Source organism: Prionailurus viverrinus, chromosome D1 (assembly GCF_022837055.1).
Source record: "Prionailurus viverrinus isolate Anna chromosome D1, UM_Priviv_1.0, whole genome shotgun sequence".
NCBI classification, from domain to species: Eukaryota; Metazoa; Chordata; class Mammalia; order Carnivora; family Felidae; genus Prionailurus; species Prionailurus viverrinus.
In genome coordinates, this window is record NC_062570.1 from 62,302,517 (window position 1) to 62,327,478 (window position 24,962).

Sequence of the window (24,962 nt, forward strand, 5' to 3'; positions counted from 1 at the left end):
GTGAGTGGTCTAAGACCAGGGTCTAGTTTTATTCTTTTGCATGTAGATATGCACTGTCCCCAACACCATTTCTTGAATAGACTATCCTTTCCATTTTTGGGTCCTTGTTAACAGTATATTCATGGGTTTATTTCTGGCCTCTGTATTCTGTTCCATTTATCTACATGTCTGTTTTTATACTGGTTTCATAGTGTTTTGATTGTTATAGCTTTGTAATACTGTTTGAAATCAGAAACTGTGATGCCCCAGGTTTGTGCTTCTTTCTCAACATGGCTTGGCTTGGCTTTTGCAATTCCATACAAATTTTAGGCTTAGTTTTTCTACTTCTATAAACATGCCATTGGTATTTTTATATGGATTATATTGAATCTGTGGATTTTGGGGGGAATATGTACAATTTATTAATATGAATTCTCCCAGTCCGAACATGGGATACCTTTACACTTACTTGAGTCTTACTCAATTTCTCTGATTAAAGTCTTTCAATTTTCAGTGTACAGGTTTTTCACCTCCTCTGCCTGAATCCTCTGCCTCCTTCCCTCTCCCACCTGACTGGCTTTTTCTCATGATTCCCATCTTTGTTAGAGAAAATAACGCTTCTTTCAGGAAGAGCTTTCTGCTCACCTAAGTGGAAGCTGGTTTCCTCTGATAGTCTGTCTTCAAGAGCACCGTTTTTAAATTTTTGTTGGTTTCTGTGTGTCCTAAAACCTAACACAACTTGAAGTTACATGTCCATTGGTCTGGTTACATGATTGAGGCTCAGTTCCCTCACTAAATTACAAACACTAGGAGCATAACACCCATCCCTGTTTTGGTCAACATAGGAAACAGTTTACCTAACACAGTGCTGCAGATTTAGAAAACATTTGTCAAATATTCAGTAAATATTGTTGAATGAATGAATGAATGAATGAAGATTGACTGGAATCTACTCTGTACTCAGAATAATCTAGAATATTTGGACCACACCAGACCTAAGGAGATTTGTATTATATTAGCTCCCAGAAAAGTCTGTAGCCTTTATTAAATGAAAACTTAGGGTGTTCTACTGCTCTATACTGAGATGAGGGACATAGGAGGCCCAATGAAACTATAATTGGTAAGAATGTGACTAATTACCTTACTGGGAGCTTCTCTCTAAGAGCTTTCTGATGATATCTCTTTCTGTTCTTCATAACAGGAATAGTTCTATTTCTCTGACCATCTCACTGTCTTCTTATTTATATGCAGTGCGAATTATGGAACTAAATCATGCTTATCTCTCACATACTCTAGAGCTTAAATCTTCCCACATATGTAATAAGAGAATAGGAACCCATGAAGATAAAAGTACACTGGCCTATTTCTTACCTTATTTTTTAAAACAATCTTCATCTATGCTTTTTTGTTTTGTCTCTACTATCTTTTCTACTTACACTTCATAACATTTTTATTTATGGTGTTCAAAATACATCAAATAATTTTGGAAGAAACTATATATGACTGCTGTCACATGTAAAAGAACATATAGTCAAACTATAGTCTCTGTGTCCACAAAAACGTATCTTTCTTACTAAAATTATATGTAGAGAGTTACTGTAGAATGGTGAATCTAATCCCACATGAATGGAGGCAGGAAAACAGTAGGAGAGAGACCACATAGAACTCTGGTGTTTCATTCAGAGGAAAGGTGACTTGTGTTGGGACCACTGAGGGGAGGGAGACGGTACTCACACTCACTGGTAACTCCTAGAGGTTGTTGAGAAAGAAGCAATGAGCATTGAGGACGTCTTAGATCTGGGAGAAAAGCAGACATCAACTATCCTTGACACTTGACAAACACCAAAAGTAGTGATTCCTTGACTAATTTAGTGACTGAGTGACTGCCTCTGACCAAATTAGACATACTGGATTTGAAAAGAGAATGAATCACACAGGGGTGTCTGGGTAGCTTAGTCAGATAAACGTCTGACTTCAGCTCAGCTCACGATCTAATGGTTCATGGGTTGGAGCCCTGCGTCAGGCCCTGTGCTGACAGCTCAGAGCCTGGAGCCTGCTTCAGATTCTGTGTCTCCCTCTCTCTCTACCCCTCCCCCGCTCATGCTCTGTCTCTCTCTCAAAAGCAAATAAACATTAAAAAAAAATTTTTAATTAGAAAAAGAATGCATCATACAGATAAAGATACATATTTACCATTGGATTACATCTCTTTTGAGATTTGAGAAGGAAGAAGAGACTTGGGCCACCCATTCTTCCAATTGTCCAGGTTTCGATCCCTCATCTCAATCTTTTCCGTCTCATACTTTTCCTTCTCATTGGCCAAAGGAAGTTAGTGTCATCTTTATATTTGTTCTTAGAGGACTCTAACCATCACACTTCATTTTCCTTCCTCAAGATTGAATGAAAAATGAGCTTTGCTTTCCTCATTGCCTTCTTTTTGTCCACAATAAATGCCTGCACTCTAATTTAAATTGCATGATTATTTGCCACTCGTGTATTTGATAAACATTCCTTATGCACCTATTATATGCCAAGGCTCATACTTAAAGTCAAAGTCCAGAACTTCAGAGCTATCACAAGAGAAATTCTGTGATCTCCAGTGATGTGTAAACTACTAAGATACATAAAACTGAAAAAAAAAAATCTGTTTCCTTAGAAACATATTTATCATGAAAAACAGATGACCATTTTTTATTTTTGTTTTTTATTTTTAGAGATGGAGAGAGAGAATGAGCATGTGAGAGGGTGAGTGAGAGACTCTTAAGCAGACTCCACATTCAGCACAGAGTATGATGTGGGGCTCAATCCCACAACCCTGAGATCATGACCTGAGCCAAAATCAAGAGTCCCACGCTCAACCGACGAGTTACCCAGGTGCCTCAAGAGATAGGATTATTTTATTATTTCAATTAAGAGTTTGAGGGGCGCCTGGGTGGCGCAGTCGGTTAAGCGTCCGACTTCGGCCAGGTCACGATCTCATGGTCCGTGAGTTCGAGCCCCGCGTCGGGCTCTGGGCTGATGGCTCAGAGCCTAGAGCCTGTTTCGGATTCTGTGTCTCCCTCTCTCTCTGCCCCTCCCCCATTCATGCTCTGTCTCTCTCTGTCCCAAAAATAAATAAACATTGAAAAAAAAAACAGTTTGATAATCATTTCATAACAATAACAAGAAATTGAAAATATATATACACCGTTTCCCAGACACAGAATTTAGTTTTTTGCAACTGGAATTAAGGAGTAAAATTCTGACTAAAATAACAGAGTAGGCAAAACTTCAAATCTTCTTAATAAAGAATTTTTTGATCTGTCCCTTCTCTGAACCACTGGCTACAGGTTCAGCTTTTAAGCTGATATACACTAAGAACTTGCCCCTGCCCACACACTTCATGCATGCATCACTGGGACCTCTGGGGACAGAGCAGATGGATGACTTTGTCCCAGATCTGTTTGGTCTTTACGCCATAGACGATAGGATTGAGTGCAGGTGGGACGACTACATAGAGGTTGGCAAAGATGATGTGAAAGGTACGAGAGACATTACGCCCAAAGCGATGTGCAAGGATGGAGAAGAATGCTGGTATATAGAACATGAGGATGACACAGACATGGGAAGCACACGTGCCAAGGGCCTTGTGGCGGGCGCCCTGGGAGGGGAGGCGGAAGACGGCACAGAGGATCAGGATGTAGGAGACAGCAATTAGGATCACATCCAAAATCACCGTCATGATGGGAACACCAAAGCCATACCAGATGTTGATGGAGATGTCAGCACAGGCGAGCCGGGCAACACCTATGTGCTCACAGTATGTGTGCGGTATGATGCGTGTCCTGCAGAAGGGTAGACGATTTGCAAGGAAAACACATGGAACTATAACACAGAAGCTTCTGAAGGAGATTCCCACAATAATTTTGGCAATGGTCCTGGGGGTCAAAATAGTGGTGTACCTCAGGGGAGAGCAGATGGCCACGTAGCGGTCGAATGCCATGGCCAAGAGTATAGCCGAGTCCAGCACAAAGCTGTAGTGCAGAAAGAATAACTGGGTCAGACAACCAGGAAAACTGATTTTCTGGGGACCAAGCCAGAAGATGGTAAGGGTTTTGGGGACACAAGTGGTAGACAGTATCAGATCTGTCATGGCCAGCATGGAAAGGAAAAAGAACATGGGTGCATGAAGACTATGTTCCACAGCAATGAGGTAGAGAAGGATACTATTGCCCACAATGGCCACGAGATACATAAAGCAGAAGGGGATGCTGATCCAGACATGGTACTGCCCAAGGCCAGCGATGCCCAAAAGGGTGAAGTCACCTGTGTGGTCGTTACTCAGGTTGTACATGGCTGGTGTGATTTGATGAATAGATTCTGTATCTGAAAAACAAATTGTGTATAATGAACCTGAAAAAACTGTAGGGTAATTCTTCCTCCTTCTTTCTATCTGTTAAGAAAGAACCTCCTACTGCTAGCAAGACCAATGCTTAGGTCTTTAAGACGGATTTCCCAGACATGATACTCCTGGTAGTAGTCACTCAATCACTCTGGAATCTTCTTCATACAATGTAAAATATTATTGCCGTGTTAATAATGTGTTAATAATTATTGCCGTGTTAATAATTATTCTATTATTTTTTGTTATACAATCTAAAACTCTGAGTGATGATATTATCTAAGATCTCATCTCTAGTAACTGGCCAAGCTAGCATTATGACAGTCCTCAGTTAATACTCCTTTATGCTGTGGTACCATGCCAGGCGATTGCCTCAGGTGACACACTGTAAGATGCCAAGGACCGAGAAAAGGCATGGGTTGTAGAGAAGACAGTAAGGAAAAGCCTAACACCCAAACTGCAGTGTGTCCGGAACACTAACCCTACACTGATTGCACTTACTCTCCTGATATCCCTTATACTATAGCACTTGGCATTTGCAGACGAGAATGTTCCTGAGACTGATGTTTGGTGTCTCACCAGAACAATATGGAAACAGATACACGGCTCAGATCCCTCTTAGGATTTACTGAAGAAATTGGTTCAAGTGTGCTTTTTTTTGTCCTTAAATATGTATTTATATTATTACATTTTAAAATAATATTTTAAGAGGTTAACTTACATGTAAGAATGTTGTAGTTGACATTTGTCATTTTAGCCCATTTATCATCATTGTTTCCTAGAATAAGAAAAAAGAATCTTTTTAATGTTTTGAATGAAATAAACTATCAACAATAGCAGTATGATATAAGCAGCGTTATTTATTTATTTACTTACTTACTTATGAGAGAGAGACCTCAAGCAGGGAAGAGGGGCAGGGGGAGAGAGGGAGAATCTTAAGCAGGCTCCAAGCTCAGTGTGGAACCCAATGCAGGGCTGGACCCCACGACCCTGGGATCATGATCTGAGCTGAAACCAGGAGTCCAACAACTTAACTGACTGAGCCACCCAGGCACCCCTAAGTGGCATTATTTTACCCCTTCTACAGAGACTAACGTAGAAAATAAATGGTCTATTTGAGTAAGACCCAAATCCAGATACTTCTTATTTCAAATTGTGTGTTTTAAACTATTCTATCATACTTCTTTCTCAAACTATGCATATGTGGTTTAAAAAAAGGAAAGGGGGGAAAAAACAAAACAAAACAAAACTCCTGAAGACATGTATTCATAGAAAGTGATTGAGGGCCCTCTAGTGGAAGAAATATAAAATTGCTACCTTCTGAATACCAGGTCAAGATCAAAGCCAGCAAACAACTTCCATAACGAAACTAATATTTTTGGAAACCTCTACAATTTACGCAAGTCTGAAGTTCTTTACGTGAAATGACTTCCATAATCCTCTTAAAACCCGATGACACAGGTAATAATGTTACCTACAGTTTGAAGCTGCAGACACTGAGGCACAGAGAAGTTAAGTAACCCGCCAAAGGCCACATGCATGACAAGCAAATGGTAGAGCTCCACATTAAACGCAGGTCTTTTCATAGACTTTCTGGGATAAAGGAAATCTTCTATAGAGCATATGGCAAATGGCACATACGTGATATCTGTAGAGCAGAAGATCGAAAATTAGGTCACATAGAGAAAACACAGACCAATACCGTATGATCTTCCAGACAAATGCTCTGTGTGCGATCTAAAACAACCAACACAACAATACAAAAGCTTGGAACTAGTAGACACACAGAACATATTTGTGGGAAGAGGCGGTGGAGGTAAGTGAAATGAGTAAAGGCAGTCTAATGCATGAATTTTCCAGTTATTCACTAGATGAGTCGTGGGAGTGGAATGTACAGCATGGTGACTCTGGTTAATAATACTGTATTGTGTATTTGAAACTTGCTAAGAGGCTACGTCTTCATCGTTCACATCACAAGGAAAAAATTCACAATCGTGTGGTGATGGATTTTAACTTGACATATTGTGGTGATCATTTTGCAGCAAGTTTACCGGTTGTCACTCACTTACCCCAACCTTTGCCCTAAACTTAATATAACACCTCTTGGATTCTTTATCTTGTTGCTATAAATTGAATACTTGATTCTGGGGTGGGATCTGAAGTACTGTAAGTTAGAACTCACCTGCCTCCTACATCACACATGTAGTTAGTTTCTCAACAACCTTGAGCCCTCCAGGGCACTTTCTTTTTCACTCATTTCATTCAGTATCCCCTTGTCACTGCATTCCTCTTTTCTAGGCTAAATTCTGATTCATCACGTCAAGCACTCTCTTACACATATTTGGCGTGCCCTTGCTCCACTGACCTTCCATCACCTAAAAATGCAAAACTCAATTTCTAGATTCACCGACATAATAAGCACTCTAGGACATGAAGGAAAGATGCTTCCTAACCAGGAATATTTGTATTCCCATAATTTCATCCTAACCAATATTCACTTCACCCCCAATGCCCGATGACCCAACAACATGATCTTGTTCAGCTCAATCTCCCTAGATGATTTTGTCCCTACTTTACTCCAAGCACATCCACTAACTCCAAACCTCTCTTTCTCAAGGGAAAATCTTTTATTTTAATTCACAGAGAAATTTGAAGCTATTAGATATGATATTCTGCAAGACAGTCCACACACCTACATATATATGTAATACACACACACACACACACACACACACACACACACTACCATTCTTCTTATTATAAATGGAAAACTATCCCTCTTGTATCTCACCCAAAACAAACCCATCTCTCTATCATATCTTCCCAATCTTCATTAACCTTCATTCTCTTCTTGCTTCTAAGCTCACCCCAGCCTTTAAAAATTCTACTTCTTCAACATCTAAAACAACTAAACAACTAAAACTTCAGCAAACAACTAAAGTGTGCTCAGATATTTTCTAGTCTACATTAATAGAAACAATTCTAATCTCTCATTCATAGCTAGATATGTACTCTTCTCCACCACTTATATTCTTCTCATGTCCGGCTTACCCTTTCTCCCATATCAATCTCATTTCTGTCCTCATCTTTCCACCAGAGGGGCATTTACTAAGATCACCAGTGAAGTCCATGTCCCAAACTCAGTCCTTCCTGACGTCTCAGGAGCATTTGACACTATTCACTATGCCCTCAATTTCAGAGAACATTGTATCATCAACTCAGTGAAGGTGCATAGCTGTGCTTCTCACTTCCCGCTCTGCTTTCTGTCCAGTCTCACATGGTCTCCAGGCCTCACACAGCTCAGCATCCTCTCTGAGTCAGGAGTTGCCAAGGGACATGCCGAGGGGGTGGAAGTTGGATGCCCCTCCTCCTGAGCTCCAGGCAGAGCAACGTCTCCGAGCTAAGGGTTGGAGTCCTGGGGCCTCTCCTATGTGCTACCGCATGCATAGCATCACCCTGTCGTGGGTCCCTTTCCGTGATCAGGACACCAATGCACAGAAAAGCTAGGGTCACACACAGCTGGGATATGGAACAAGGATCCCTGGACCCCAGTCCAAGACTGCTTCCTCTCCCGGAAGCCTTACCATGTTCCTCACTTGACAGCAATTTCCTTCTGGGCAGGAGAGGCCGCCTCTGCCACTCACACAGACTCTGCACATCATCTGGTCCTGGGTCTCACTTCCATGCTGAGGGTGTCCTCGCTCTGATTCCATTCATACATGCACACCTTTGTACTGGCAAGGTCACTGGGGGCGCACACACCTGCCTGCACCTGCTGCAGACTGAGACCCGTTTCCCTCCATCGATGCCTCCGCCCTGTGGGTTCCAGGCCAGAGCCTGTGTCCTCCCTCGTCCTTCTCTGTGGATCCTTCTCAGACAGCCTCCCTGTCCTCAGAGTGGCTCATGTACTGTGTCCTGCCCAAGGGGCTTGAGGGACAAGTTTCCCCTCCAGGGAAGAGCAGAACAAGAACATATTAAATGTGGCTGGCAGCAGTAAGACAAAAAGAAGGCAGAAGAGAAGAGTTCCAGAACTGAACTCTGGCAACATGAGTTCGCCACTATGAACCTGAATTGACTGAGCACTTTGAACCTCCATTTAATCAGAATTTGACATGCCACCCTGATTGTGGAGGGGAGAGGAGTGAGAGGGAAAGCCAGCACAAAGGTCCATTTTTCTTGTCCCCCAGTATTCCCACGTCAGCACAGCCGTTTAGATCTAGAGAGGGCTCCGAGGCCATGTTATCTTGATTCAAACCCTAATTATTCCACAAAGGAGCTGTGTGACTTTGTACAAGATGCTCAACTGCTCTATGCCTTTATTTCTCTTACCTAAACTAGGGATAAGAATAAAGGCACCAACAGTACAGGAATCCTTGAAGGATAAATAAATAACATGTAAAGCAGTTCTTCCTGGATGACAGTGAATCCCCATACATGTTAAATAATATGGACATAATTATTTGAAGCACTTGTATTGTTTCTTGAGCCCGTTCCTATTGAGCTCCTTTCCAGTGTGATCATAGCTCTCAACTTTATCATCTGAACATCCACCCTTTAAATTATCTTCAAAAAAAGTTAAAACAAACCCCAAACTGTGAGTTGGAGACTGAAGGAAGTGTATTTGAAAGCAATGTGATCCCATGTAAGGAAAAAATAATGGCTAAAAGACCGCGTAGAGTATCAGATTAGATGGCATCAACCAAAGAAAGAACCTTCTTGCAGGACAGAGCCAATAAAAGGGGGCTGAACACAAGGCTGCTTCCACATAAAAAAGAATGTGGTGGTGCTGTCCTCTAATCCCTACTCCTGGTCCCCAGCCCACACCTTCCACATTTTTCTGACCCAGAAAGGGTGAGAAGGGGGTGCTGATACCTCACCCTCAGTTCTGAAACTTAACGGCCACGGTGGCCTCTGCTTCGTGCTCTCCTTTGCACCCCGAAGGTGTTCTCTGAAAAAGAGTCTGAACCACCTATTTCTGTCAGGACGAAGAGGCTTCTCAGACCATCCCATGGGGATGGGCATTTTAGCAGCACCTTCAGTGCTTGGCTCACTGTGGGATAAATCCAGGTAGGGCACAGGGAGGAGACCTTTTCAGGAGCCCCACACCCTGTCTAGGGGGTGCCTGATCTCGGCTGATGAATTCCTGCTGCTGAGGGGTCGGGAGCTCTCACCTCTCTGCTGCGGAGGTGCGACTAGAGACGAGGAAGGGCATCCAGCCTCCACGTACCCAGTGCTGCTTCAGTCCCTACTGCTCCAGCTGGTCCATTCAGGACTCAGTGCACTGGTGACCAGGGAGACTCCACAGGGACTCCCGGGACAAGCCTGGGGGAGAGCAGGGATGGGTGGGATGGATTTATGGGTCGCTTCTCGGGGCCCTCGGGAGAGCTTGGACCCTGCATCCCTGGTGGGGGATTGAGAAGCTGCTGGTCACAGCTGTGCACTGTTAATGAGGAATTAGCAGCGGTTTGCAGTCCTGTCTGCCGACTTTCCTGGTCCCAGGTCTCTATACCTGATGGGCTCAGGACCCAGGAGAGGAAGAGACCAGGCAGGACCACTGGAAGGGGCACAGAGAACTCAGATGGAGACGTGCCTCGCCACACACAAATAACACACCCGAGTGCCACCCAGACACGGGCCGTCATTATCACTTGGCATCCTTTCTGCCCCCCAGACCTATAAACAGACAAAGAAGTGTGATGGGAAGAGCCTGGGCTGTTGAGTCCTGCAGACGGGGAATGATTAAGGCTCCACTACCAGACAGCCTGCAGCAAGTTACTTAAGATTTCCGACCCCAGTGTTTTCCTTTGTACAATGAGGATTCCCGGATCTTCCCAAACAGGTGATGTGAAGATGAGCAGCGAGCGTGGAGCCCCAGCAGGTGCCTGTGTTAGGACAGCGGACACCACATCAGTCAAGGCCGGGGCTTGCAGGGTCAGCTGAGGAAAACTGGCCTGCTGGGCCCACATGGGGTCCTGCCCGGCCCTGGGGTAGACATAATTCCTTTCACAACATCGCCCCTCCCTCAAAAGTGCCCTCCCTTCCACGTAGCAGGGCCTGAGAGGATGCGGTAACGACAGGTCTTTCACGGTATTTCCTCCACAACGTGGATTTTTTTGGAGACCTAGTTTGAATGAATTGTTTTCTGTTCACACTGTCACAGAACAAACTTACAGGTTATCAAAACAATTCTGTACTATTGTAAAAGTGTCTTTTAATATTCTAGAACAGTCCAGTAACCGCCTCTCATGTCCAGCCTTTCCCTTGTGGAGTCATTGTGGATGCGTTGTAACGGGAACTGTAAAAGCAGCTGTTGATATAAGGCGAGGGACTGTCAACAGCGAGCCCACTGTGCAAACATGGTGATTTCTTCCTAAGAGTCCTAAATGAGGAATCCACCCTGCACTTGTGGTTGCCGTAGGCCGGCTGCCCATTTTACAATGACAGCATGGCACCACATGTTTGGGAACTAGGTCATGTTACAGAAGCCAACTCACAGAGCAAATAAAGCTTTAAAGTATTTTTCGTTGCCCAACATCATAATTGTATTATATGTGTGATTTGCACACAGCAGTGACTTGAAGGAGGAGTTATTCTTTCTAAAGTTGCCAACAAACCCAACTAACTCTGAACTGATATAAAACTATGAGGGATACAAATACCAACAAAGGCTTTACGTTTGGTGTCGAAGTTGTTCTGATGGAACAGTGACAGCAATGGACAAGAACTGCAGTGCTAACAAGATTGTAACAAGCTTACATCAGAAGTCTTGTTAGGAAAAATGGATCAGCTAAACAGAATAAGGAATAAGAATGGGGAATTGTAAAAATGTGTTAACTCCAGATTACTGTCTTCATTGTGTGATAGCCCCGAAGCTGATTAAAACCACAGCGGATGGGGAGCCTGGGTGGCTTGGTCGGTTAAGCGTCCGACTTCGGCTCAGGTCATGATCTCACGGTCCGTGAGTTCGAGCCCCGCGTCGGGCTCTGTGCTGACAGCTCGGAGCCTGGAGCCTGTTTCGGATCCTGTGTCTCCGTCTCTCTCTGCCCTCCCCTTTTCATGCTCTGTCTCTCTCTGTCTCAAAAATAAATAAACATTAAAAAAAAAAAACACAGCAGAGTGACTGTTATTTTTTTTAATGCCTTATAAAATAGTTTTAAACTTTTTTTTAGTTTATTTTTTTCAAATTTACATCCAAATTAGTTAGCATATAGTGCAACAATGATTTCAGGAGTGAATTCCTTAATGCCCCCTGCACATTTAGCCCATTCCCCCCTCCTACACCCCTCCAGTAACCCTCTGTTTGGTCTCCATATTTATGAGTCTCTTCTGTTTTGTCCCCCTCCCTGTTTTTATATTATTTTTTCCCTTCCCTTATGTTCATCTATTTTGCCTCTTAAAGTCCTCCTATGAGTGAAGTCATATGATTTCTGTCTTTCTCTGACTAATTTCACTTAGCATAATACCCTCTACTTCCATCCACGTAGTTGCAAGTGGCAAGATTTCATTATTTTTGATTGCCGAATAATACTCCATTATATATGTATACCACATCTTCGTTATCCATTCATCATCGATGGACATTCGGGCTCTTTCCATACTTTAGCTGTTGTTGAAAGCATTGCTATAACCATGGGGGTGCGTGTGTCCCTTCGAAACAGCACACCTGTATCCCTTGGGTAAATACCTAGTAGTGCAATTGCTGGGTCGTAAGGTAATTCTATTTTTAGATTTTTAGGACATATTAATTTTTAAAATGTTTTAAATTAAAAAAAATTTACTTTAACATTCCATACAGATTTAGCTGAGAGACATAAATGTCAATAATACACCATTACTGATGAATCTCTAAGTAACCATAATTAATATCTCTATGCAATTATTTTAATCAACACATTGGCTCTTAGAGATATGCATATATACCTACTTAAAGAATTATAAAATTCAATGGACATTTGAATTTCTATGTATTTTTTGTAATCATCAAATAGGTAGTAAGATCAACCTGAGCTCAACATAGTATTTAGAAATATTTGATTTTATTTTTTACATTGAGTTTTTTACCTGTTGAATTTTACTTATTTATTTATTTACTTACTTATTTACTTATTTATTTATTTTAAAGTATAGGTTCAAAGTGGCAGGTATATAACATAAAAATCTCCAACTGCCTCCTTAACTCTAAGACAGACATGGAAATCTATTCCATTCCTCATTTTTAGTAAGCCCTACATTATTCTTCTGAGCACAAACCTACATTTAGTTGTCATTTTCTTACAATATAAGACATAAGTACACTATCCGGTCTAGGTACAGTGTGCAAGTGTCTGGCTAAGGTGTGGGTAAACAGGACGGTGGGGTGACTAGGCATCGAGAGCTAAACTATAAGAGGCAACACAATGGAATCACAGACACCTTAAGAATGGTCACATGTGGAAAGTTTGGAGGAGAGGGTTTAGAGAGACACATTCATGGATCCCTATATCTGTAGAATACAGCTCTAAATTCTGATGATGGGATAATAAAACAGTTTCATCCCCCATTGATAGGGTCAACGTATTTTATATTTAATATAAGGGATGGGGAATTTATAAAAACAACGTATAGGATACGATAACTTACATATGAGAAAGTTACCTGCTGATATTTGCATAATTATTGTCTTTTAAATCCAACCACAACACATAATTTCATTCCTAGTCTGACACTGGAACAGAATGTTTGCAGCCAGTGTCACCACAAAGAGCCACTGGGGCAGCAGGGGAGGAGATCGGACCTTGAGGGAAGAGAAACACCAGGCTTAACCTGTTTTTTCCTCCAATGAACAGTACAGTGGAGGGAGGATTTTAAGTGACAATGATGAGCTCAGAGTTGCACATGCTGCTGAGATTCTGCTTCCAGATGAGAATGGCAGTGGTAATTACTCAACTACTAACCTGACATTAGATTAGTATTTTACAGTCTGCAATCCACGTTGATCTACATTTTTCATGTACTCCTAATACCAAGCCTATGAAGTAGGAAAACAGACACTGAGATTTATCAGGATGCTCTTTTGAAAACTGAGATAGAGAGTTACCAGAAAAGAGGCCATAAGTCACAGAAATAAATGAACTGTCCTGGGAAAGAAGTAGAAACATAATAACATATAACTGGCCCAAAGATAGTGGGAGAAGGTAAGGGAGACAGTGCAGGAGACAATTGCTTCCTATGTTGGTTTTTCTAGGTCATTAGGCTTTCATGTGAGCCATTCATGCCTGTTGGTGAATAACCACAAGTTTGAGTCCCTACCACAATGAAATGAATATGTACTCTTAAGTTAACTCAGTCTAGGGGCGCCTGGGTGGCTCAGTCGGTTAGGAGTCCAACTTCAGCTCAGTTCATGATCTCCTGGTTCACAAGTTTGAGCCCTGATTCAGGTTCTGTACAGACAGCTCAGAGACTGGAGCCTGCTCTGGATTTTGTGTCTCTGTCTCTGCCCCTTTCCTGCTAGTGTTCTCTCTCTCTCTCTCTCTCTCTCTCAAAAATAAATAAACTTATGAAATAATAATAAATAAAAATAATAAAAATACAAAATATATAGCTCAGAATCTATTTATTTACTATCCCTTCCTTAGTAAACTTTTAAAAATATCAGCTCTTGGCTAATCCATGTTCTCAGCAGAATGGAAATAGTCAGAAGAGAGTAAGAAATCATCTCTTCAGGGCATTTCTAACAGCTGGCACAGAAAGCAGGCTCCTCCCTTAGAAGGATGTGGCTTAATTTATGACAAGAGGCTTCACAGAAAGAAGAAAAATGGGCTCTGATATTCCTACTCATGTTTTCTTTTTTACGAGACTGAGGTTATGTCAAGTGGGGAAAACTCTGAACTGGGGGTTGGCAGAGTCTAGTGTAGCTCCACATTGATGACCACCCCGCTGTGTGCCTTGGAAAAGTCACTTTCACTCAGCTGGCATCAGTTTCCTCCTCCTACAATGAGGTTCCGATGATTCCAGCCCCACAGGACCCGGCCACGCTCCCCCCTCCTCCCTGCTCCTGCATCCCCGCCTCGCTCTGCTCCAGACACGCTGGCCTCTGCTCTGTGCACAGTCACGTCACACTGTGTCCTGCCCCAGGGCCTTTGCCTTTGCTGTCCTCGCTGCCCTGTCCTCCTCGTCCACTTGTAATGTATCACTGTATTCGCTGCAGTTTTCCATCGGTTACATCCCTCTTTGAAGGTGTAGAACTTGTTCTCTCATTTCTTGTGTGTCACTCTCCTGAGAATATAAGCTCCACAAACGCAGGGCGGAGTCTTTGTATCGTTAACCTTCATTTCCCGAATGCTTAGAACCGTGTTGCAATACAGTGGGTACCCAACAAATAATTCCACATCGGTGGATAATGGTCAAAAGAAGAAAAAAGATTTATTGTAAGAACTCTAGATCTTTTTCTGAACACAACATACAGTGTTGTCTCCAATCTAATCCTGGTGGAATTAGATACATCTTTTTTTAATTTTTTTCTTAAATATTTATGTAATTATTTTTGAGAGAGAGAGAGAGTGAGAGAGAAAGAGTGAGAGCACTTGAGTGGGGAATGAGCAGAGAGAAAACGAGAATCTCAAACAGGTTCCGCACAGTCAGCACAGAGCCAGATGCGGGGCTCGAACTCACAGACGCTGAGATCATTAACCGAGCTGAAAACAAGAGTTTCACACTTAACCAACTAGCCATCTTATCAAAGATGCATTAGTTTCGTGTCGATTTCCTCTCCTCACCACCCCTCTTCACTGCACTGATGTGTCTTGTAATTGATTCTCTCTTCCAGTCCAGGAAACACACTGTAGATAAGGGCCTCAAAGTCTTTGGCCAATGGGGTTAGACGTCTAGTTTACTGTTCCAATGAACTGGCTTGAGGTCTCCTGGCACATCTCTGTGGCTCACTTTCTCAGTGTCTTGGAGCCTAGAAGCTCCTCTCTTCTGCCAGCACTGGAGCTAGAATGCAGGTGTTGAGAAATACATGCTCTCTCCTCCCCTTCACAGCACTGCTGGTAGATGGCACTGCTCCTAGCCCTTGTACTGAATGATTTTATGTGTCATGGTGGAAACGGGGTGCATTGATAGAGACCTGCAGAAGCATATCATGGACAATAATATTATTGAATATAACCACCAATGCTCCTAATTCATCTACAAATGCCCTCAATAAGAATTCCTCATTGATGTTTTCACTTTTAGTCTCTCTTCTGTTTCTCTGCCTCACTTAACACATTTTTTCTCCCTCCCGCCCAGTTGCAAATCTCAATTTCCAAATTTGTATTGCTTGGTCCATTCACAGTGAGTCAGCTCTCTGTTTTCACCTCTTCTTCCTGATCAAATTCTGTGCAACTTCATGCTCCACAAGCAAACAGGTCATCAAGGAATTTTTACACTTAGAACCGTCTCCTTCATAGAGGCCACACCATTTTCCTCATATGCAAAAGCACCTGCAGGCAGTTCTCGTTTTAAATAGAACGTTTGTTTTCTATCTTACTACATTAATATCCCCAATAGAATGGCGTCAGCTTTTCCATAGCACATTGAAACATCATTCCGTAGCCTTGGTGGAAAACAAAAGTATGACCTTATCTCGGATCTGCTTGGTCTTCACTCCATAGACAATGGGGTTGAGTGCAGGCGGAATAACAATGTAGAGGTTGGCAAACAGGATGTGGAAAGTGAGGGAGACATTGTGCCCAAAGCGATGGGCAAGGATGGAGAAAAAGGCGGGTGTATAAAACATGAGGATGACACAGACATGGGAACCACACGTGCCAAGGGCTTTGTGGCGGGTATCCAGGGAGGGGAGGCGGAAGATGGCACGGAGGATGAGGCTGTAAGAAACGGCAATGAGAATCACATCTGAGATGACCGTCATGATGGGGACACCAAAGCCATACCAGATGTTGACGGAGATGTCAGCACAGGCGAGCCGGGCAACACCTATGTGCTCACAGTATGTGTGCGGTATGATGCGTGTCCTGCAGAAAGGCAGGCGTGTGAGCAAGAATACAACTGGCAGGATAATGCAGAAGCTTCGAAAGGAGATGCCCACTGCAATCTTGATGATGGTCCTGGGAGTCAGAATAGTGGTGTACCTCAGGGGAGAGCAGATGGCCACGTAGCGGTCAAATGCCATGGCCAAGAGTATAGCCGAGTCCAGCACAAAGCTGTAGTGCAGAAAGAATAACTGGGTCAGACAACCAGGAAAACTGATTTTCTGGGGACCAAGCCAGAAGATGGTAAGGGTTTTGGGGACACAAGTGGTAGACAGTATCAGATCTGTCATGGCCAGCATGGAAAGGAAAAAGAACATGGGTGCATGAAGACTATGTTCCACAGCAATGAGGTAGAGAAGGATACTATTGCCCACAATGGCCGCGAGATACATAAAGCAGAAGGGGATGCTGATCCAGACGTGGTACTGCCCGAGGCCAGCGATGCCCAAAAGGGTGAAGTCACCTGTGTGGTCGTTACTCAGGTTGTACATGGCCGGTGTGGTCTGTTACATAGATTCTGTATCTGAAAAACAAATTGTGTATAATAAACCTGAGAAAATTGTATAATTCTTCCTCCACTCTCTCCTTCAGGCTAGTTCTCTTCTTCCCTATCTGCCAAGAAAGAACCTCCCAGTTCTAGTAAGAGCAATACTCATGTCTTGAAAAAGATTCCCCATTAAAATAAGAAAAGAAGAGGAAAGGAAAGGAAAAGGGAAAGGAAAAGAGAAAAAGGAAAGGAAAGGAAAGGAAAGGAAAGGAAAGGGAAGGGAAGGGAAGGGAAGGGAAGAAAAGAAAAGAAAAGATTCCCTAGGCATGATACTTCTGGTAGTAATCACTCAGTCACTCTGGAATCTTCCAACTGAACAAAATTGTATTCCTATGTTAATGACCAAGTGTTCCTTGGGTCAAAGTAAATTGTTTCTGTATAGACTTGAGTATAGATAAAAACAATCTAACCACATGCAGAGAAAGAAAGAAGTGAAGAAAGTGGGGAACAATTGGGAAAATAAGGAGACAATTGACAATTATGACTCCTATTACATAATAGGAGTCCAGGCTTTACGAAGTATTATCTCATTTAAAACAGTCTTCTGAGATATGTATCTTTTTCCCAACAAAAGCAGTTCAACTTTTTTGCAAGAAAGCTAAGAAGGAGCAGGGCAAGTGAGGGTCTCTGCAGGAACTCCCATTGCTGTGTAGGACTGCCAGGCCAAGGTCTGTCTGCAAGGCAGGAGAGGAAGCATCCTGCCCCATTTGGTCCATTTTGTGACCAGGGGTCCAGGCCCTCCCTACTTGAAGCCCAGGTAGGAAAGAACCTTTAGTGTTTTTTCCCAGGGTCTCCAGCAGAGTGTTCACACTGTGCTCAGAGTTGATACAAACCTTCTTGTTGGGCAGGTCAATGTCAAATTCAACTCCTCCCACCATATTGAGTGTCCTACTGACTGCTTAGAGCAGCCTTCATAGGTCATGTCCATGGAGGACTTGGGCTTCAGCATGACTATGGATGTGGTCTCAGATATGTGTTTTTATCCACCTATTTTTTTTTACAGAATCTGAAACCTGAGAGATGATCTTATCTAAGATCTCATCTCTAGTAACTGGCAGAGCTAGCACATCCCAGTCCTCAGTTAATAATCATTTATGCTGTGGTGCCAGTCCAGGTGATTGTCTCAGGTGACACACTACAGGTTGCCAAGGACTGAGAAGAGGCATGGGTTGTAGAGAAAGAAGACAGTACGGAAAAACCTAACACCAAACTGCAGTGTGCCCAGCACACCAACCCTATTCTGACTGCACTTACTCTCCTGATATCCCTTATACTATAGCATCTGGCATTTTCAGACCAGAATGTTCTCTGAGACTGATGTTTGGTACCTCACCATGGAGAACAATATGGAAATAGATATACAGCTCAACCTCCAGTCCCCTCTTAGGATTTACTGAGGAAATTGGTTCAAGTGTGCTTTTTTTTGTCCTTAAATATGTATTTATATTATTGCATTTTAAGATAATATTAATGAATAAATAAATAATATTTTAAGAGGTTAACATATGTAGGAATGTTGTAGTTGACATTTGTCATTTTAGCCCATTTATCACCACTGTTTCCTAGAATAAAAAAATAATCTTTATCATGTTTTGAAGGAAAATAAACTATCCACAATAGCAGTATGATATAAGCAACATTATTTATTTATTTATTTATTTATTTATTTGGGAGAGCTCAAGCAGGGGACGGGGGGAGGGTGGAAGAGAGAATCTTAAGCAGGGTCCAAGATCAGTGTGGAACCCAATGCAGGGTTCGATCCCATGACCATGGGATCATGACCTGAGCTGAAACCAAGAGTCTGACACCGACTGAGCCACCCAGGCACCCCTAAGTAGCATTATACCCCTTTTAGTCTCTACTAATATAGATGATAAATGGTCTATTTGAGTGAGACCAAAATCCAGATACCTCTGACTTCAAAGTGTGTGTTTTACACTATTCTATCATACTTCTTCCTCAAACTATACACATGTGGTTTGAAAAAAGGAAAGGGGAAACAAACTCTTGAAGACATGTACTCAAAGAGAGTGATTGAGGGCCCTCTAGTGAAACAAATATAGAATTGCTACATTCTGAAAACCAGGTCAAGATAAAAAGCAAGCAAACAACTTCTATAACAAAACTAATATTTTTGGAAACCTCCACAATACTATGCAAGTCTAAAGTTCTTTACGTGAAATAACTTCCATAATCATCTTAAAACCCTATGAGAAAGGAAATAATGTTACCTACAGTTTGAAGGTGCAGAAACTTAGGCACAGAAGTTAAATAACCCGCCAAAGGCCACATGACAGGCAAATGTTAGAGCTCCACATTAAACCTGAGAAGTCTTTACATAAACTGACACGTAATAAAATTCTCTGTAGAGTATATGGCAAATGGCACATGCATGATATCTGCATAGCAGAGGATATAAACTTAAGCCACATGAAGAAAACACAGACAAATATTGTATGATCTCAAAGACAAATGCTGTGTTTGCAAACTAAAGCAACAAACATAACAACAACATGAAAGCATGGAACTCGTAGACACAGAGAACAGATTGGTGATTGACAGAGGCTGGTGTAGGACGTGAGTCAAAGGGGTAAAGACCGTCAAATGTACAAACTTCTAGTTATAAAATAAATGAGGGGATGGAACGTGCAGTATGGTGGCTCGGGTTAATAATAATAATGTAATGTAAAAACAGATGAACACAAGGGAAGGGAAGCAAAAACAATATAAAAACAGAGAGAGGGGAGCAAAATATAAGAGACTCTTAAATACAGAGAACATACTGATGGTTGCTTGAGGGGTTGTGGGTGGGGGATGGGCTAAATGGGCAAGGGGCATTAAGGAAGACACTTGTTGGGATGAGCACTGGGTGTTATATTTGGGGATGAATCACAGGATTCTACTTCTGAAATAATTATTGCACTATACGCTAACTAACTTGCCAGTAAATTTATAGAAACAAACAAACAAACAAACAAATAAATGTATTGCATACTTGAAACTTGCTAAGAGAGTAGATCTTCAAAATTGTCATCACAACAAAAAAATTTTTCAACTATGTGCGGTAATACGTGTAACTGGGTGTATTGTGGTGATCATTATGCACCAAGTTTAACATCCTTCCCACTCATCTACCCCAAACTTTTCCCTCAATGTAGCGTAACATCATCTTAGACAATTTCATTTTGTTACTGTGAAGTCAGGTGTCCAGTTCCACAGGTGTATCTTGAAACACTAGAACTTAGAATTGACCTGCCTCACAAATCACACTTGTAGACATGCTACTTGTATCTGCTCAGGTATGTGGTTCAGTGATTATCATTTGTTCTTCAACAACCTTGAGCCCTCCAAGGTATTGATGCTTTCTGTACTTTTTGCTCGTTATCCTAGTGTCTCTGCATTCCTCCTTTCTAGGTTAAATTCTAATTCATCACATCAAGCACTCTCTTACACATATTTTGCTTGCCCTTGATCCACTGACTTTCCATCACGTATGTAGGCAAAACTCAACTCCTAGATTCACCAATATAATAAGTCCTTCAGATCATTATGGAAAGGCACTTAACTAGACATGTTTGTGTTCCCATAAGTTCATGATCATCAACCTTCAACTTCACCCCCAACACTGCCCGATGACCCAGCAACATGATCTTATTCAGCTCAGTCTCCCTGGATGACTTCTTTCCCTACTGTTCTCCAAGCACGTCCACCAACTCCAACTCCCTCTTTCTCAACAGATAACCTTTCATTTTACTTCACAGAGAAATTCAAAGCCATTGTATGTGAAATCATGTAAGACAGCCTCACATCTGGCCGTGTGTGTGTGTGTGTGTGTGTGTGTGAGTGTGTACGCATTTGTCTTCTACCTAGCCTTTCAAGAAGTTTACTCCTTCAACATTTAAACAATTAAAATGTGCTCAAGTATTTTCTGGTCTAAATTACACAGAAACAATTATATTCTCTCATTCATAGCTAGATATGTACTTGTCTACACCACTTACGTTCTTCTCATCTCCTGCTTACCCTTTAACCTATGTTAATCTTACCTCTGTCCTTATCTTTCCACCAAAGCAGCTTTTCCTAAGATCACCAATGAAATCCGCGTCCCACACTGAGTCCTTGCTGGACTTAGCAGCAGCATTTGACCCTATTCCCTATCTCCTCAATCTTGAAATATTGTCTTAATGTTTTATTACAACACTTGGAATTTTTCTTCAACCATCCTGACATCTCATCTCATCCTTTGCCTGTTCTTCCTATTTTGTGTGTCTTAAGTCCTGGGATGCTTCAAGGCTCTGCTTGAAGCCCCCTTTTTTTCTCTTCACACTTTTCCTAATCTGTATCATCCACTCCCAAGATCCCAATTAATAGCTATACATGACATCTACCAATTCTTTACCTATCATTTACATCTAACAAGACACATACATTCAACTCCATTCTGGATATCCTCTTTTGGATATCTCATAGCACTCAAATTTAATTCTCAAAAATCAAAATGAAAACTCATCATATTCCTTCACAAACCTGATGCCCTCTACTGTGTCTAATATTTCACAGAATACCAATATCATCCACTAAATGACCCGAAGCAAAAATCCGAATTTCACCATTTATACCTTTCCCTTTTTAACCCCCCATGCGCAATCAATTATTGTAATCCAATCTTTTTGGAATAGAAATTAAAGGTCTTTAACATAGCTAACAAGGTCTCCGCAATCTGGTCCTGTTACCTCTTCAGTTTTCCTGTTACACTCCAGGAATGTTTGCCAGGAAAAGAAGTCCTGCTTTTTCTAAAAATGTATATGTTAAAATCAATTTCCATGTAAGAAATAACAGTAAGTTCCTCCCCCTTTTTATTTCCAGGGTTCCAACTATAGTATTTACGTATTTCCTTGAATTTTGACTTGAGTGTCTGCTGATACCCAAACTTCTCTGCAGATGAACATAAATGAGGCCAGAGATGTTGGAAAGCCACGTGATGAAGACAAACGAGACCACTGCTATCCCTACAGGCGAGCAATCACACTGCAAGGTGTTCAAAGAGGTACCCATGCAGTGAGCTGTCATGCATCGATCCTGCACTTCTCTGAACAATTGCCATTCCAGATAAATAAAAGTCTAAACAGATAACGTGCTATGTGAATACAGGTGAGCTAACACATGTTCCCTCAGTGCCAAAGTCTCCTGACTGTAAGAGTATGCAAATATTTCCTCCTTGACTTTAGAATGAATACCCTCATCCCTCTTCCTATCTCCAAGCAAGGCTAGGTTCTACTTATCATTCAGGTCTCTAAGTCCCCTTTCATTCAACTTAAATATTACTTTCCTGGGTACAGTCTTCCTGATCTCTCCGCGTCAGAAAATTCTGTTTCCAAATTGTATCCCTTCTTTTCTGCAGTTCATCACACTTGCAACCACTTGTTTACTATTTATTTTCTCTCTTAGACTGCAGTCTCTGTAAAAAGGCAAAGATCATGCAAATCTTGTTCTTCCTGCTTTTGTTGTTATCATGGTTTCAAAAATGCTTTCAATATCTGCAGGTTGGTGGCACTTAAAAAGTGCTCAGTGAATATTTCTGGAACTGAATGTTGCTGTTGAGTCAAGACAAAAAGAATATTCTCTGGAAATACATTTGGAATCATTAAATACCTGTTCATGAATAAATAAAGGAAAATAAACCTATGCAAACTGGCAGCCAATAATATGCCAAACCAGGAGAATGTTAAAGGCATTTCCACTAAAGAGCTAAAGATCACGGTTATCATAACAGTTGTATTAACATGGCTCAAGAAGTTTTATCCAGAGATATAAGGCTGCTTACTTTTGCTCACCCCCCTTTGTCTCAGCTGAGGTGAAAATTCTTCCAGAAAACTTTTTCTTAACCACAAGACTGAGTCCTCATATTTACACACACAGCTGGTATGTAAAGGCATTTTCATAATCACAATTTTATTTCTGTTTTAAAAAATTTTAATGTTTATTTACTTTTGAGAGAGAGAGAAAGACAGAAGACAAGCAGGGAAGGGCAGAGAGAGAGAGGTAGACACAGAATCTGGAAGAAGGTCCAGGCTCTCAGCTGTCAGCAGCGAGCCCGATGTGGAGCTTGAACTCATGAACCGCAAGATCATGACCTGAGCTGAAGTCAGACGCTCAACCAACTGAGCCATCAAGGCACCCCAAATAATTTTATTTCTGACACTAGTTTAATCTCTATAAACTCTTAAGATTTATTAAATAAATAAATAATGTTTAAATCATTGCACACAAGCTCCTGTTTGATATGGGACCTTTGTACTTTTTCAGCCACGACTCTCCCTACCCCACCTCTGCTTTCCCTTCTATTTATATTCCATTAAAATACAGTTTAATTAGTAAGTGTCTAAAATATAATAAACGAACGAGTAAAGTATAACACACACACACGCACACACACACACACACACACACACACACACACACATGAAATGGTAGGCAAAGTTTACACAAAATCACATCATTCCTACTTCTTAAGAACCCAGATTTTAGAGTCAAGTATCAGATTTGCATTGATCAGTGACTGTTTTTTCATTACACCAAACAAGTTATTTGATATCTCTAAAGTGTCTGTTTCTGCACAGAATTTTCGTGGGCATTAAATGAGAGAAGTCCTCAGCTCAGTGTTAACCTACCAATAAATAGTGACCATCATATGAGGTCATTATTATTACAAACACTTACAAATATACACGGATGCCAGAAACCCGCACAGTAACAGAAAATTTCAAATCACACCGAAAACACAGAGTTGGAGTCCGCTCTTCCAGACCCAAGCTCCCAGACCATGTGGTTGTGGCTGTTGGATTGTGTTCTGAAGACAGCTCCAGTCCTACTTGTTCCCTTCTGCTCCATTTGTCCATCCTCATGCCAACCCCTGAGACTGTTTAAATCTGGCACCCAGGCCTGCAGACTGTATTCATGGGGAAAACCGGACTGAGCCCACCCCTGTCTTTTCCTAGCATCTCCTTGCCTCTCTTCTTGGGTCCCGTGTATGTCCCTCAGTTAGCTGTCCCAGGATCCAAACCTGAGCTCTGCCTTTGTTTTCTCCAACACTCACCAAACCCAGACCCTTGGGGAGGACCAAGTATGCAGAGAAATGGCACCTCCGAGCAACCAATCCTCTTATTCCTCTTCCTGGACTTCAGAGGGAGCACTCAATACTTGTGGGCCCCTGAGAGGCCACACCCACACACCCAATCAGTGAGCCGTGGACTGCACAGGAAGCACTTCCCAGGGGTCTAGCTCCTGAGACTCTGACGTCCTGAAGGCTGGGGTGGTCTGAGTCCCTGCAGACTCCTGTCTTCTAGGACAGGCAGCATCCTGAGCTAGCAGAGTCCCCTGGGGCTTGCAAGATGGCAAGCCACTCTCCACCACTCTGTGTGTGTGTGTGTGTGTGTGTGTGTGTGCAAGAGAGACAGAGAGACAGAGAAACAGAGAGACAGAGAGCAAGAGGGAGAGAGGATTTGTATGTCTCTGTGAGTTACTGTGTTTACGTTATAAGCATTCAGTCAGCTGTGTAAGTATATGTACCAGTTATTTTAGTATGAAAATGCAAATAGACCTGTGGGAGGAGGGGTACAGGTTCTGGTTTCTGATTCAAGCCTAAAAAGAGACTGCCTTCGTTATCACAGATCAGTCCTATGGATCAAACACTTGAACTGACATGTAAAACTCCTTACACATATGCTGGCGAGCCCTAGCAACTGACACTTTAAAATATTTCTAGAACCACATTCCTCCTTTGTCACCACTCTTCAGTCCCTTGTCACCTCTGTGACTGGACCCTCCTCATTGATCTAAAGATCTCAGTTCCACCCCACCTATTCATCCTCTCCTTGCAAGCCATAATAATCTTTCTAAAATAGAAATATGATCATCATTCCTGCCAAGTTGATAAAGACTTTAGTATAAAAGAAATCCCCATTGGCATCACACGCAAGATCTAGTGATTTCAGGCCCTTGACTTCCTCTGCAGTGACACCTCTTGCCACTCACCCCTCAA

The 24,962-nt window shown here is 42.0% G+C and overlaps 2 protein-coding genes across 2 annotated transcripts; both read right to left on the reverse strand.

The window, feature by feature from the left end:
* Positions 1 to 3,370: 3,370 nt before the first annotated feature.
* On the reverse strand, positions 3,371 to 4,327 carry LOC125176732 (olfactory receptor 52H1-like). Its single transcript, XM_047878533.1, has one exon. It carries the CDS (start codon positions 4,310 to 4,312, stop codon positions 3,371 to 3,373), a length of 942 nt encoding a protein of 313 aa, XP_047734489.1. The 5' UTR covers positions 4,313 to 4,327.
* Positions 4,328 to 15,923: 11,596 nt separating this feature from the next.
* On the reverse strand, positions 15,924 to 16,886 carry LOC125176731 (olfactory receptor 52H1-like). Its single transcript, XM_047878532.1, is given in 1 exon segment — positions 15,924 to 16,886. A coding segment is annotated over 1 exon segment (963 nt).
* Positions 16,887 to 24,962: the final 8,076 nt, after the last annotated feature.